This window comes from Aquarana catesbeiana, linkage group LG08 (genome assembly GCF_042186555.1).
Source record: "Aquarana catesbeiana isolate 2022-GZ linkage group LG08, ASM4218655v1, whole genome shotgun sequence".
In the NCBI taxonomy this organism is placed as follows: domain Eukaryota; kingdom Metazoa; phylum Chordata; class Amphibia; order Anura; family Ranidae; genus Aquarana; species Aquarana catesbeiana.
This window is the reverse complement of record NC_133331.1, coordinates 204,827,585-204,842,622: the sequence shown is the minus strand read 5'-3', so window position 1 is coordinate 204,842,622 and position 15,038 is coordinate 204,827,585. Positions and strand designations below refer to the sequence as shown.

At 46.9% G+C, this 15,038-nt stretch overlaps 1 protein-coding gene across 1 annotated transcript in view; it reads right to left on the bottom strand.

The window, feature by feature from the left end:
- BMS1 (BMS1 ribosome biogenesis factor) overlaps positions 1-15,038 on the bottom strand; it is a 57,233-nt gene that overhangs the window by 29,848 nt on the left and 12,347 nt on the right. Inside the window, exons 6-9 of the mRNA XM_073596842.1 lie at positions 14,811-14,932; positions 14,348-14,544; positions 13,212-13,351; positions 65-774 (exon numbers count right to left, since the gene is read on the bottom strand). Coding sequence (XP_073452943.1) covers positions 65-774; positions 13,212-13,351; positions 14,348-14,544; positions 14,811-14,932 — 1,169 coding nt within the window. The remainder of the gene's footprint in view (positions 1-64; positions 775-13,211; positions 13,352-14,347; positions 14,545-14,810; positions 14,933-15,038) is intronic.

Sequence of the window (15,038 nt, the reverse complement as noted above, 5' to 3'; positions counted from 1 at the left end):
TATAAGAATCAGTTCTAGATGAAAGAGAAATGAAAAACTGGATATTATATGCCGAGTAACTCACCAACTGTGTCTTCAGAAGCACTGTGATCTTCAGTAAAGGAATCCTCATCTTTTAGTAGGTCCTCTTCATCATCATCATCATCATCCTCGTCCTCCTCCTCCTCCTCCTCATCAGAAGTCCTCTGTAACTCTTCTCCCTCAAACTCCAGGTCTTCTGGTGTATCAGATGACATACCATCCTCCCCAGTGCAGTTCCCACTGTCCAATACAGGCGTTTTCCTTTTACTACTTCCTGGGTGTGTTTGTTTTTTTAAACTGGTCTTTTTCTTCACATGTACTTCCTCATCACTATCTGATTCTTCATCATCATCATCATCCTCCTCCTCCTCCTCCTCCTCCTCCTCCTCTACCATGCCACTTTTTTCATCATCGTTGTGCTCTAGGTCATCATCACTGTCAGCAAAGGCAGGCAATTCAAATGAGGAAGATTTATTTTTATCATCCAGTTTTATGCGTTTAACAGCCCTTAGAGCAAGCTGCTGCTCGGCAAATTTCTCATCATCATCTTCATCCTCCTCCTCCTCTTCTGAGGTTTCATCATCCTCTTCACCATCATTAACATTATCCTCATCTTCCTCCTCCCCAACATCCTCTTCATCAGATTCGTCATCATCTCCAGTTTCCCCATTCTGGTCATCCAGAAATACTGCTTTGCGACGAATACACCCGGTTTTAGCATCCACCACTTCCTCCTCAGTGGGCATCACAAAGCTGAAAGACAGCAGTTATTTAATAGAGATTAGAATGAAATGATCAAACAGTGACAGAAAGACACCCACAGCCCTTTACAATATATGAAAACTGGCAAAGGGAGGAAAACAGTTACAACTAGCCAATCACTTTATACACTGACTGTAGTTTTAGTATGCAGTGTCTTTGAGCGTATTCATTTTTCTTAGTTCTGTAAAAAAAATCTACCGTATTTAATCAGCGTAAAACACGCACTTATTCCCTCTGAAAACAGTGCCTGTGTGTTATACGCTGTTACTATGTTTTACCAACAGGGGGCAGTGATCGGGTGGTCTGCCCTGGGAGCCACCCATTGAGGGGGGGTTGGTGTCAGGCCTGCCATCCCACCTCTCCTGGCCCTGGGACAGCGCTGCAAGCATAGTCTGAAGTTGATTAAAAAAAAAAAAAAGCGGAGTTAGACTTACCGGTAACTCCTTTTCTGAGAGTCTTCCAGGACAGCCCATGAGACCTTGGGCTCCTCCTACCAGGACAGGAAACACATCACCCCCACCAGATAAAAGGGCGGTCCTCCAGGCCCATGTCAGTCTTCTTAAGAACCGTAGGACCCTGCAAAACATATACATAACTTCAGACAGAACCGGGTGGGAATCCGGCTGTCCTGGAAGACTCTCCGAAAAGGAGTTACCGGTAAGTCTAACTCAGCTTTTCTCCAAGCGTCTTCCAGGACAGCCCATGAGACAATGAGCCAGAACTTACCAGTCTAGGGAGGGACAACTGCCTGAAGGACCTTACGACCAAACGCCTGCTCCTGAGCTGATAGGTGATCCAGGCGATAATGTTTAATGAAGGTCGAGTAACTGGACCATGTGGCAGCCCTGCAAATTTGTTCCGGTGAGGCACCAGCCCTCTCAGCCCAAGACGTAGACAAGGCTCTAGTTGAATGCGCAGTAACAAAAGGTGTAGGAACCTCCCTAATTTTGTAAGCTTCAGAGATGCCTTGCTTTATCCATCTAGCCAATGTGGCTTTAGATGCACTATTCCCCTTGAACTACAGAAAAGAGGACAAATAAGGCATCAGTTTTCCTAAAGGTCTTGGTGACCTCAAGATAGACTAAGAGAATCTTTCTTACATCTAGAAAACTAAATTTTCTTTCTAGGTCACCCTGTGGCAAACTACAAAAGGTTGGCAGTACAATGTCCTGAGATCGGTGGAATGTACTTGTCACCTTGGGCAAAAAACCTGGATCGGTTCGTAAAACAACTCGATCCTCAAAAATCGTGAGGAAGGGCTCCCTTACTGATAGGGCCTGCAACTCACTTACCCTACGAGCTGAGGTAACAGCTATACGGAACACAGTCTTTAATGTAAGTAACTTAACTGAAATACTTCCCAGAGGCTCAAACGGAAATTCCACCAGAGTTTGAAGTACTAGGGACAGGTCCCAAGTTGGACAACTTCTCACCACTACTGGTCTGGCCCTAGAGATAGATTTGAAAAATCTGGCTATAGTGGGATTTTCCAGGAGAGAAAACTGGAGGAACACACTAATAGCTGCCGCCTGTACCTTTAAGCTACTAACTGAAAGACCCTTGTCGACACCCTCTTGGAAAAATTCCAAAATAGATGGAATATCATGGGTTAATCTTTCATTTTCAGATAACCATGAGTTAAACCTTTTCCAAACTTTGGAATATTTGGCTCTAGTAACCAGCTTCCTGCAATTAACGAGAGTCTTGACTACCTTGTCAGAGGGCGCTCAGTATCTTTTCTTCAGATACCAGGCCATCAAGTTTAAGGAAACCACCTGAGGGTGTGATACTGGACCCTGCAATAATAAGTCTTCCCTTTTCGGAAGACTCTGCGGAGGCTCTGAAACCAGAGACTGTAGCAGGGAAAACCATGGGCTCTTGGGCCAAAATGGGGCAATTAGAATCAGATCTGTCTCTTCTAGCAGAAACTTCCGGAGGACTTCTGGAATCAGTCTGATTGGCGGGAAGGCATAACATAGGCCTGGAGGCCACGGGTTTGCGAGAGCATCGATCCCCAAGCCTTGGTCTGCCAGGTTCATGGAAAAGAATATCTCCGTCTTGCGGTTGTTTCGGTTTGCGAACAAATCCGCTACGGGATAACCACATTTCTTGGTGAGGTCTGCAAAGACTTCGGTCTATCCTGTGACGGCTGAGATAATCTGCCAGGCAATTGTTTGTCCCCTCCAGGTGCACAGCAGAAATGGAAGCTAGATTCCCCTCTGCCCAAGAAAGAATCTCGTGGGCAATGGACTGAAGCATCCGGCTTCTCGTGCCTCCATGCTTGTTGGTATACGCGACTGTCGCGATATTGTCTGACAGAATTTGGAGGTTGTGACCTCTGATCTACATCTGAAAAGACTGCAGGGCTTTCTGGACTGCAAGCAGCTCTCTTTGATTGGATGAGGCCCTTGCCTCCCTCGAGGACCACTCTCCCTGTGCTACTGCATTGCTGAGGTAGGCCCCCCCATCCCCAGGAACTCGCATCTGTGGTAATTCTTCGGGATATGGGAAAGGACCATGGGAGACCTCCTGCTATGTGCTGGCCAGCTCTCCACCACCACAGGCTTCTTTTTATCCTGGCGGGAAGCCGGATCCTTGACTCCAGAGACCTTACGTCCCCGTCCCAGTTTCTTAATAGAAACATTTGTAACGGACGCTGACGGAGTCTCGCCCATGGTACCGCAGAAAAACATGAGGTCATAAGACCCACTGCCCTCAAAACCTGTCTCAGAGAGACCGACTGGTTGGTCTGCAATGCTGACATAGTCTGGAACACTTTGGTAATCTTCTCCTGAGGAAGAAAAACTCTTTGGTTCACTGAGCAAAAATCGTAATCCAGATAAGTTACTTTCTGGGCCGGGATCAAGGACGATTTTTCTTTGTTTATCAGCCAGCCTAGGGACTGTAAAAAGTCCTGTACAGCCTGGAGATCCTCCAACAGCCTCTGGCATGTCTTTGCTACTATCAGGAGGTTGTCCAAATAAGGGATAACAGTTATCGCCTTTAATCTCAGTGGCACCAGCACTTCCCCCAACACCTTTGTAAAGATGCGTGGGGCTGAGGAAAGACCATAAGGGAGGGCTTGAAATTGAAGATGTCGGGTTCCCATACTCGTCTTCACTGCCAATCTCAAAAACTTTTGGAAGGCTGGATGGATAGGGATATGAAGATAGGCATCCCTTAAGTCCAACGTGGCCATAAAGCAGTTTGGATATAGTAGGTTTTTGATTGTAAAAACTGTCTCCATACGGAAATGCTTGTATCTGATGGACTTGTTTAAGGTCCGGAGATTCAGGATAAGTCGAAACTTTCCCGATGGCTTTTTGACCACAAATACATGGGGATAGAATCCCTTGCCCTGCTCTGACTGTGGATCAGGACTTTTTGATCCAATAAGTCTCTGACCTGGAGACCCAGAGCCCTCGCTTTCTCTCGATCTTGTGGAGGAAAGGTGACCAACAATCGTTCTGATGGTTGGTGAACAAACTCCATCCTATACCCGTTGGTCACTAGGTCCAGGATGAAGGGGCTCGAAGTGACTGCTGCCCACTGTGGGATGAAGGCCCTCAATCTTCCTCCCACCGGGGAACACGAGTCACTGTGGCTTGGCGGGCTGTTGAGGAGGGTTAAACAGCACTCCCCCTTTGCCTCTGCTTTTGTGCCCAGTCCAATGTTTTTTCGGCCTGCTGTCCTTTTCTCTAGGACTCTGTTGCCTGCCTTGGCCACGAAAAAATTTTCTGGCTGTCGGGATTCTCTTTTTCTCTGGAAACGGCTTTTTCTTATCAGCCGTGCGTTCCAGAGCCTCCTGCAGTCCTGGGCCAAATAAATGATCGCCTGTTAAGGGAAGCCCACAAAGGCGTAATTTGGAGGCTGGGTCCCCTGACCAGGTTTTAAGCCAGATGCTTCTCCTGGCTGAGTTCACTAAAGCCGAAGTCCTGGGCGACATTCTTACCGACTCTGCGGAAGAATCTGCCAAAAAAACCTACAGCCTGAAAGAGGAGAGGAAATTACTTCAAAATCTGCTCTCTTGAGGTACCCGCTGACAGGTGTGACTGAGTCTGAGTCAACCAAACCTCCAGATTTCTGGCCACACAAGTGGAGGCTAGAGCTGGTTTCAGGTTCCCAACCGCTGAGTCCCAGGCTCTGTGGAGAAGGATATCCCCCCTCTTGTCCATCAGATCCTTAAGCGTGCCCATATCATCGAACGCTAGGTCCAAATTTTTTGAAACCTTTGAAAGAGGTGCGTCCAGCTTCGGTTTTTTATTCCATGGCTGCGCAGTGTCCTCATCAAAAGGGAACCTTCTTTTTAGGTTACTAGAGAAGAATGGTTTTCTCTCCAGGTTATCCCATTCCAGTTTAACAGTATCAACCAATGAACTATGGACTGGAAAAACTCTAGGTTTTTTCTTATGCAATCCCTTATACATAAGATTGTGTTTGGATAACTGAACCTCCTCCTCTTTCAATTCAAGGGTGGTATAGATAGCCTTTAACAAGTCATCCACATCCTCTACAGATAACTTAAATCTCGAGCCTCGAGTGGATTCTCTATCCCTGGGCTCTATATCTGACCCCGATTCTTCAGGGGAAGAACGGGTAGATCTGACCTCAGCCTCAGAGTCTTCACTCTCTGCCTGCTGTGGAGTGCTGACTGAAGCTCTCTGTGTGGACGGACTCTCAGCTGGGGTCTGGAGCTTGTCAATAAGTGTTCTAAAAGAACTAAAGGTGGACGCAAGCTCGTCTCTAACAGAGGTTAGCATTTTCTGACAAGAGGTAACCGGGTCATCCTTTACAAGGCCATCTATACAGCTGCGACAAACAGCTTTGCTCCACGAGGAGCTCAATTTGTTTGCGCACACCTTTTTAGGTGGCTGTGCTTGAGTCTTGTCTTGGTCTGTAAGACAAAAAGATAAATGACCCCTAATGAGACTCACAGCCAACCCACCACTCCAAACCACCATGTGTAGGAGGGAGGAAATGTGTCCCCTTAACCCACTACTACAGAGAGAGGAGGGGGAGGGAACACTCACAGGGAGAGCAAGATAGTGACATAACACTTCAGGCTTACCTGTGAGGTGCTGGTGTTGGGCGCATCGACTGCCTGTGTAGGAACTGCAGATTGATCCATCTTGCCCCTTTCTGGCTTTCCAAAGCCTGGCTGCTTTCACCAGAAGACACCAGCGGCCAGTGTCTCCTGTTCGCGCCGTTTAAGGAGACTGGAACCGGCGTCTCCGGCGCCCGGCGATGATGTCATATGCCCCGGAAGTGACCTGCTCTCAGTACTTCCTGTGGGCCAGCTTGGAGCGCAGAAGCCCCGCCCCCTACTTGAGAGCCGCAGCTTCCTGCTTCTCCTCACACAACTTGCCACGCTGCCTATGAGGAGAGTAACTGCTGCTTTCCTAAGAACAGCGCTATGGGAGCTGACACCATGCCGGTCCTGGTCCTCACAAGGCACTGAGACACAGGAGACCGCAGCACAGCCAACCTCTCCAGCGGAGTGCTGCTACTGGCAGAGGAGAGGTTAGTGAAATGCCCCAAATAGCCCTATAGAGCCCCTGCTCATGAGACCTAGGGACCAGGTTCCAGGAACATATTACCCCCCGTCCGGAGGAAACACAAATAACTGACATAGGCCTGGAGGACCGCCCTTTTATCTGGTGGGGGCGACGTGTTTCCTGTCCTGGTAGGAGGAGCTCAAGGTCTCATGGGCTGTCCTGGAAGACGCTTGGAGAAAAATCACTTGCCAGCCCCTTCTACACCGCTCCTCCTGTGTCAATGTAATTGTAAATATCTCAATAGCTCAGTTTTTTTTCTGGTTGCTCTCCTCCTCTGAATGTAGCTTTAGATTGGAGGAGGAGAGCAGTCACATGACCATCTGTGTAATGTCAGAGGAGAGCAGTCATGTGACCAGGTCAGTGAAAAAAACTGAGCTATTGAGGTATATGGAAGCTTCATTTAAAAAGGTGTGACACAGGAGGAGCAGTGTGGAAGGGGCTGGCAGTGGATTTTTTTCTTAACTGTAGAGAATCCTGGTAGTGCTATTCCAGGAGACTGGGGGTCTGTATACTGGATGGGGGGCTGTATACTGTGCAGGGGGAAGGGAGCTGTGTACTGGATGGGGGGCTGTGAAAAAGCTGAGTTAGACTTACCGGTAACTCCTTTTCTGGGAGTCTTCCAGGACAGCCCATGAGACCTTGGGCTCCTCCTACCAGGACAGGAAACACGTCACCCCCACCAGATAAAAGGGCGGTCCTCCAGGCCCATGTCAGTATTCTCAAGAACCGTAGGACCCTGCAAAACATATGCATAATACACATAACTTCAGACAATACCGGGTGGGAAACCGGCTGTCCCGGAAGACTCTCAGAAAAGGAGTTACCGGTAAATCTAACTCAGCTTTTCTCCAAGCGTCTTCCAGGACAGCCCATGAGACGATGAGCCAGAACTTACCAGTCTAGGGAGGGACAACTGCCTGAAGGACCTTACGACCAAACGCCTGCTCCTGAGCTGATAGGAGATCCAGGCGATAATGTTTAATGAAGGTCGAGTAACTGGACCAAGTGGCAGCCCTGCAAATTTGTTCCGGTGAGGCACCAGCCCTCTCAGCCCAAGACGTAGACAAGGCTCTAGTTGAGTGCGCAGTAACAAAAGGTGTAGGGACCTCCCTAATTTTGTAAGCTTCCAAGATGGCTTGCTTTATCCATCTAGCCAATGTGGCTTTAGATGCACTATTCCCCTTGTGAACTCCAGAAAAGAGGACAAACAAGGCATCAGTTTTCCTAAAGGTCTTCGTGACCTCAAGATAGACCAAGAGAATCCTTCTTACATCTAGAAAAATAAATTTTCTTTCTAAGTCGCCCTGTGGCGAACTACAAAAGGTTGGCAATACAATGTTTTGAGATCGGTGGAATGTACTTGCCACCTTGGGCAAAAAACCTGGATCGGTTCGTAACACAACTCGATCCTCAAAAATCGTGAGGAAGGGCTCCCTAACTGATAGGGCCTGCAACTCACTTACCCTACGAGCTGAGGTAACAGCTATAAGGAACACAGTTTTTAATGTAAGTAATTTAACTGACATACTTTCCAGAGGTTCAAACGGAAATTCTACCAGAGTTTGAAGTACTAGGGACAGATCCCACGTTGGACAACTTCTCACTACTACTGGTCTGGCCCTAGAGATAGATTTGAAAAATATGGCTATAGTGGGATTTTCCAGGAGAGAAAACTGGAGGAACACACTAATAGCTGCCGCCTGTACCTTTAGGGTACTAACAGAAAGACCTTTGTCGACACCCTCTTGGAAAAATTCCAAAATAGATGGAATATCATGAGTTAATCTATCATTTTCAGATAACCATGAGTTAAACCTTTTCCAAACTTTGGAATATATGGCTCTAGTAACTGGCTTCCTGCAATTAACTAGAGTCCTGACTACTTTGTCAGAGAACCCTTGGGCGCTCAGTATCTTTTCTTCAGATACCAGGCCGTCAAGTTTAAGGAAACCACCTGAGGGTGTGATACTGGACCCTGCAATAATAGGTCTTCCCTTTTCGGAAGACTCCACGGAGGCTCTGAAACCAGAGACTGTAGCAGGGAAAACCATGGCCTCTTGGGCCAAAACGGGGCAATTAGAATCAGATCTGTCTCTTCCAGCCGAAACTTCCGGAGGACTTCTGGAATCAGCCTGATTGGCGGAAAGGCATAACATAGGCCTGGAGGCCACGGGTTCGCCAGAGCATCGATCCCCAAGGCTTGGTCTGCCGGGTTCATGGAAAAGAATATCTCCGTCTTGCGGTTGTTTCGGTTTGCGAACAAATCCGCTACCGGATAACCCCATCTCTTGGTGAGGTCTGCAAAGACTTCGGGATGAAGGGACCAGTTGTCTCGGTCTATCCTGTGACGGCTGAGATAATCTGCCAGGCAATTGTTTTTTCCCTTCAGGTGTACAGCAGAAATGGAGGCTAGATTCCCCTCTGCCCATGAAAGGATCTCCTGGGCAATGGACTGAAGCCTCCGGCTTCTCGTGCCTCCCTGCTTGTTGATATACGCGACTGTCGCTATATTGTCTGACAGGATTTGGAGGTTGTGACCCCTGATCTCCATCTGAAAAGACTGGAGGGCTCTCTGGACTGCAAGCAGCTCTCTTTGATTGGATGAGGCCCTTGCCTCCTCTGGGGACCACTCTCCTTGTGCTACTGCATTGCTGAGGTGGGCCCCCCCATCCCCAGGAACTCGCATCCGTGGTAATCCTTCGGGAAATGGGAAAGGACCATGGGAGACCTCCTGCTAGGTGCTGACCAGCTCTCCACCACCACAGGCTTCTTTTTATCCTGTCGGGAAGCCAGATCCTTGACTCCAGGGACCTTACGTCCCCGTCCCAGTTTCTTAAAAGAAACCTTTGTAACGGACGCTGACGGAGTCTCGCCCATGGTACTGCGGGAAAACATGAGGTCATAAGACCCACTGCCCTCGACACCTGTCTCAGAGAGACCGACTGGTTGGTCTGCAATGTAGACATAGTCTGGAACACTTTGGTAATCTTCTCCTGAGGAAGAAAAACTTTTTGGTTCACGGAGCAAAAATCGTAACCCAGATAAGTTACTTTCTGGGCCGGAATCAAGGACGATTTTTCTTTATTAGCCAGCCTAGGGACTGTAAGAAGTCCTGTACAGCCTGGAGATCTTCCAACAGCCTTTGGTATGATTTTGCCACTATCAGGAGGTCGTCTAAGTAAGGGATAACCGTTATTGCCTTTAATCTTAGAGGAGCCAGCACTTCCCCCAACACCTTCGTAAAGATGCGTGGGGCTGAGGAAAGACCGAAGGAGAGGGCCTGAAATTGAAAATGTCGGGTCCCCATACCCGTCTTCACTGCCAATCTCAAAAACTTTTGGAAGGCTGGATGGATAGGGATGTGAAGATAAGCATCCCTTAAGTCCAACGTGGCCATAAAGCAGTTTGGGTATAGTAGGTTTTTGATTGTAAAAACCGTCTCCATACGGAAATGCTTGTATCTGATGGACTTGTTTAAGGTCCGGAGATTCAGGATAAGTCGAAACTTTCCTGCTGGCTTTCTGACCACAAATACATGGGAATAGAATCCCTTGCCCCGCTCCGATCGAGGAGCAGGAATCAGGACTTTTTGATCTAATAAGTCTCCGATCTGGAAACCCAGAGCCCTTGCTTTCTCCCGATCTTGTGGAGGAAATGTGACCAACAAACGTTCTGGTGGTTGGTGAACAAACTCCAGCCTGTACCCGTTGGTCACTAGGTCCAGGACGAAGGGGCTCAGAGTGACTGCTGCCCACTGTGGGATGAAGGTCCTCAATCTCCCTCCCACCGGGGAACACAAGTCACTGCGGCTTGGCGGGCTGTTGAGGAGGGTTAAATAGCACTCCCCCTTTGCCTCTGCCTTTGTGCCCAGTCCAATGCTTTTTCGGCCTGCTGTCCTTTTCTCTAGGACTCTGTTGCCTGTTTTGGCCACGAAAAAATTTTCTGGCTGTCTGAACTCTTTTTCTCTGGAAACGCCTTTTTCTTATCAGCCGTGCGTTCCAGTGCCTCCTGTAGACCTGGGCCAAATAAATGATCGCCAGTTAAAGGAAGGCCACAAAAGGCGCAACTTGGAGGCCGAGTCCCCTGACCAGGTCTTAAGCCAAAGGCTTCTCCTGGCCGAGTTCACTAGAGCCGAAGTCCTGGCTGACATTCTTACCGACTCAGCGGAAGAATCTGCCAAAAAACCCACTGCCTGAAATAAGAGAGGAAAAGACTTTAAAATTTGCTCTCTGGAGGTACCTGCTGACAGATGTGACTGAATCTGAGTCAACCAAACCTGCAGATTTCTGGCCACACAAGTGGAAGCCAAAGCTGGTTTCAGGTTTCCAACTGCTGAGTCCCAGGCTCTGTGGAGAAGGATATCCCCCCTCTTGTCCATCGGATCCTTAAGCGTACCCATATCATCAAACGCCAGGTCCGAGTTTTTTGAAACCTTTGAAAGAGGTGCGTCTAACTTGGGATTCTTATTCCATGGCTGCGCAGTGTCCTCATCAAAAGGAAACCTCCTTTTTAGGTTACTGGAGAAGAATGGTTTTCTCTCAGGATTATCCCATTCCAGTTTAATAGTATCAACCAAAGAACTATGAACTGGAAACACTCTTGATTTTCTCTTATGTAATCCTTTATACATAAGATCATGTTTGGATAACTGAACCTCTTCCTCTTTTAATTCAAGGGTAGTATAGATAGCCTTTAATAAGTCATCTACATCCTCCACAGATAACTTAAATCTTGAGCCTCGAGTGGATTCTCTATCTCTGGGCTCTGTATCTGACCCTGATTCTTCCAGAGAAGAACGGGTAGATCTGACCTCAGCCTCAGAGTCTTCACTCTCTGCCTGCTGCGGAGTGCTTACTGACGCCTTCAGTGAAGACGGACTCTCTGCTGGAGTCTGGAGCTTGTCAATAAGCGTTCTAAAGGAACTGAAGGTGGACGCAAGCTCATCCCTAACAGAAGTAAGCATCTTCTGGCAAGAGGCAACCGGGTCATCCTTTACTAGGCCTTCTATACAGGTGCGACAAACTGCTTTGCTCCATGAGGAGCTCAATTTGTTTGCGCAAACCGCACATTTCCTTTTAAGTGGCTGCGCTTGGGCCTTGTCCTGAGTCTTGGTCTGCAAGACAAAATAAATGCCCCACAATGTAATTAAAGCCACACAATCACTCCGTAACACCACGTGCAGGAGGGAGGAAATGTGTCCCCTTACACCCACTACTACAGAGGGGGGAGGGGGAGGGAACACTCACAGGGATAGTAAGGTGGTGACAGAACACCCCAGGCTTACCTGTGAGGTGCTGGTGTTGGGAACTGCATCCGCTGCCTGTGCAGGTACTGCAGGAGGATCCATTCTGCCCCTCTTGGTCATCCACAGCCTGGCTGCTTAACACCAAGAAACACCAGCAGCCAGCGTTCTCTGTTCGCGCCGTTTATGAAGACTGGAACCTCGTCTCCGGCGCCCGATGATGATGTCATATTCCCCGGAAGTAACCCTCTCCAGGCACTTCCTGTGGGCCAGCTTGGAGCGCAATAGCTCCGCCCCCTCGAACGCTGCGGCTTCCTCCATTCCTTGCTCAGATCAGCCAGGCTGTCGGCAGGGAAGGACAACCGAAGCTCAGCTGAGCTAGAGTGCAATGCACTGCGCTAGGGGCACGACCTCACACCGGTCCTGGCCCTCTCCAGGCACTGAGGACAGAGAACAGCAACACAGCCAACCTCCCCAGCGGTGTGCTGCTTCTGGCAGAGGAAGAGGTAAGTGATATGCCCCAGAAAAAGGCCATACAAAGCCCCTGCTTATAAGGCCTATGGGAGCAGGTTCCATGAACATGTTACCCCCTGTCCGGAGGAAACACAAATAACGGACATGGGCCTGGAGGACCGCCCTTTTATCTGGTGGGGGTGACGTGTTTCCTGTCCTGGTAGGAGGAGCCCAAGGTCTCATGGGCTGTCCTGGAAGACGCTTGGAGAAAACATTTTTTCCTTAAACTTCCCTCTTAAAATTGGGGTGAATGTTATACACATGTGCGTGCTATACGCCAATAAATACGGTATTTAAGTGAATAGTTATTTCCCTACAGATAACATGCCCAAGCTCAGTTCACATAGCTTACACAACAGGATGAGGATTCTCATTTTCAAAAAAATAAAAAAAAATAAAATAAGAGATCGCATGCTTGCGTTGCACAAATCTTTGTAATTTAGGCCTACAGTGTATAAAATTATTAGCATAAACATTTTATTAAAATTTAGCGCCGATATAGCAAATAATCACCAAATACATTGCATCATCATGTAAATGGAAGATGACAAACCATAAGGTACATCAGCAAATGAGAGACCCTACCATAAGGTAGAAAACGCATTGTACAATTGGTACTATTCTTGATCAATAAAAATTAGTGTCTATACCAAGATTCCCCGTCAATGATTATCCTATGTAGAAGAGGAGATATATAGGACATTTGTGGAAAACTTGGTCTGCGAGTAATAAGGGTTTTGAAAATAGTAGATAGCCATCCCAGGACATTCCTATATCACCCATCCACAACCACCATAGCCAAACTACAGGGCAGAAAAAGGAGGAAGAGAAAGGAAAAAAAAAATAACATATATATTTTTTAATCATAATGGGGGGGGGGACTAGAAAAAGAGAAGGGAGGAGGCAGATAAAGGATAAGAGATGGAGAAGGGGTGGAATCACCACCAACTGCCCTCTCCACCTGTTGCTAAAGATTACGCTTTGTTGTAACACCTCTGAAGTAGGGAGCAAGTGAGTCTGTTAGACTCAAGAGTTGAAGCAAAAGCTTCAGGTCTACAGTGTATAAAATTATATTTACATATGCGCAAGTGCTCAGAAAATTATGCAAAAGAACTTACTCCTTTTTTCCAACATCCTCCATGCCCAGTGGTTTGGAGTCTGTGAATAAGGACACTTTGCTGGTGGACATCTTGGAGTCGATAGTGACATTGGTAGAAATCAAGCTCTGAACCAGTTCATGTGAGGGCTTTGCAGCTCGCTGAAATTATAGATCAGAAAATGATTGGTTCCTTTCTTGTCAAGGACATTTTTTTTTGCTTTGCATAATATATAAATTGCATTCAAACAAAAAACTTAGCTAGTGATAAATTAGTCATCTCTGACAAAGGAAAAGGCAAGGAATTTAGAATATATTTTTAATTTTTTCTCTTATCATTTAAAAACAAGATTTCCAATTGGTCTAGCTACATATCGCTTAACGTTATGAGAAAATGATTTTTCTATTTGTACCTCTGAATATAGCTTGTGTAAGTACATGAATTTTCTGTAATACTCTGCAGAATAGAAGAAGGGGAAAAAGCATCACTGGGAGCCAGTCAGTCTGTGCTGTACTGCATGGGGGCTGTCAATGTAGGTCTCAAATCACACCGCGGCTTCTAAACTGACATTTTTTGGGATTTTGGCATTTTTTGCCTAAGCCCCTAAATGCACCTCAATTAAAGACTGTGTCCCCATGCATGCATAAGCTTTTAGAGGAGTTTATGAACCGCACGGTTTAGAGGCAGTCAAAGCTCCTTTTCCTTAACGTAGAGTGCGCTGTGGCAAAATGACATAGGTTGCTGCAGCGCACTTACACGGTAGTGGGAGCTGGTACCTGTTTTTGACAGGTATCCGCTCCCCCCGAAAGGTGCCAAATGTGGCACCGGAGGGGGTGGAGGAAGCAGATAAGCAGAGCTTCCACATTTGGATGGAACTCCGCTTTAACTGCACACAAGCAAAGTGAAATAACCAACTTAGCTATGGTGCCTGGTCAGAGTACCTAGAGCACAAGACTGGGTGAACAGTATTACAAACCGTCACAGGTAGGACAGTTGACAAATATATATATTTCAATCTCGTATTTAACAGTTTCTGTGACATTCAGCTTTATTTAGCATTGATTTTGAACTGCATCTGAAGGTGAAGGAAGTAGATTAAAAAATAAAAAGTATAATGTGTGTAAAGGTTATCTCTTTAAGAGTGGGGACATTTATACCTGCTGCTCCTGTTGAATATGATGTGGTCCTAGGTCTATGTAAACAGCATCTTTATCATAGACCACACCACCGACGCCTGAGAGAGGAGCATAGATTGTTTTCTCCTTTTCATTTAGCGAACGCTTCTTCAGTTTGTCTGGGAGTGGACATGGATCAGGCAAAAAGCTCACATCTGAAAGGGCAAAATCCCCAACACCTAAAACAGACATAAAGGTATAAGAATCAGAACAGCACAATATAAATGGGAAGACATTTTGCTCTCTAAACAGCACTGACATTTCACATTTTCACAGGTCCACAGGTGTCTGTGCATAGGAACATGCTAAAAAATACAGATCACAACTGACCAGTGCCATTTGAGAGCTCTCCTGGGGCAGCGACAGGGATAAAGCCACAATACCTTAAGAACCATAATTGTTCCTAAAAAAACACAAGAATGTATAAAGCATGCGAACGTATAACCTGGTAAGTGAACTTGGCTCTTATTCTTTAAATATGCCCCACGCAGATATCCATACAGAGAAACTTTGCGGTCACACTTAGGATTAACTCTGATCTCTTCTGGATTTGTTAAATCTTCCATCCTGAGTAAAAAAGAAAAATTACTTTTAGATGGGGAATCAAGCGATGAAGTCTACCTAAGTATATGAAAAGCAAAGAAAATAGCACAGAAAACATTAACACAAATAT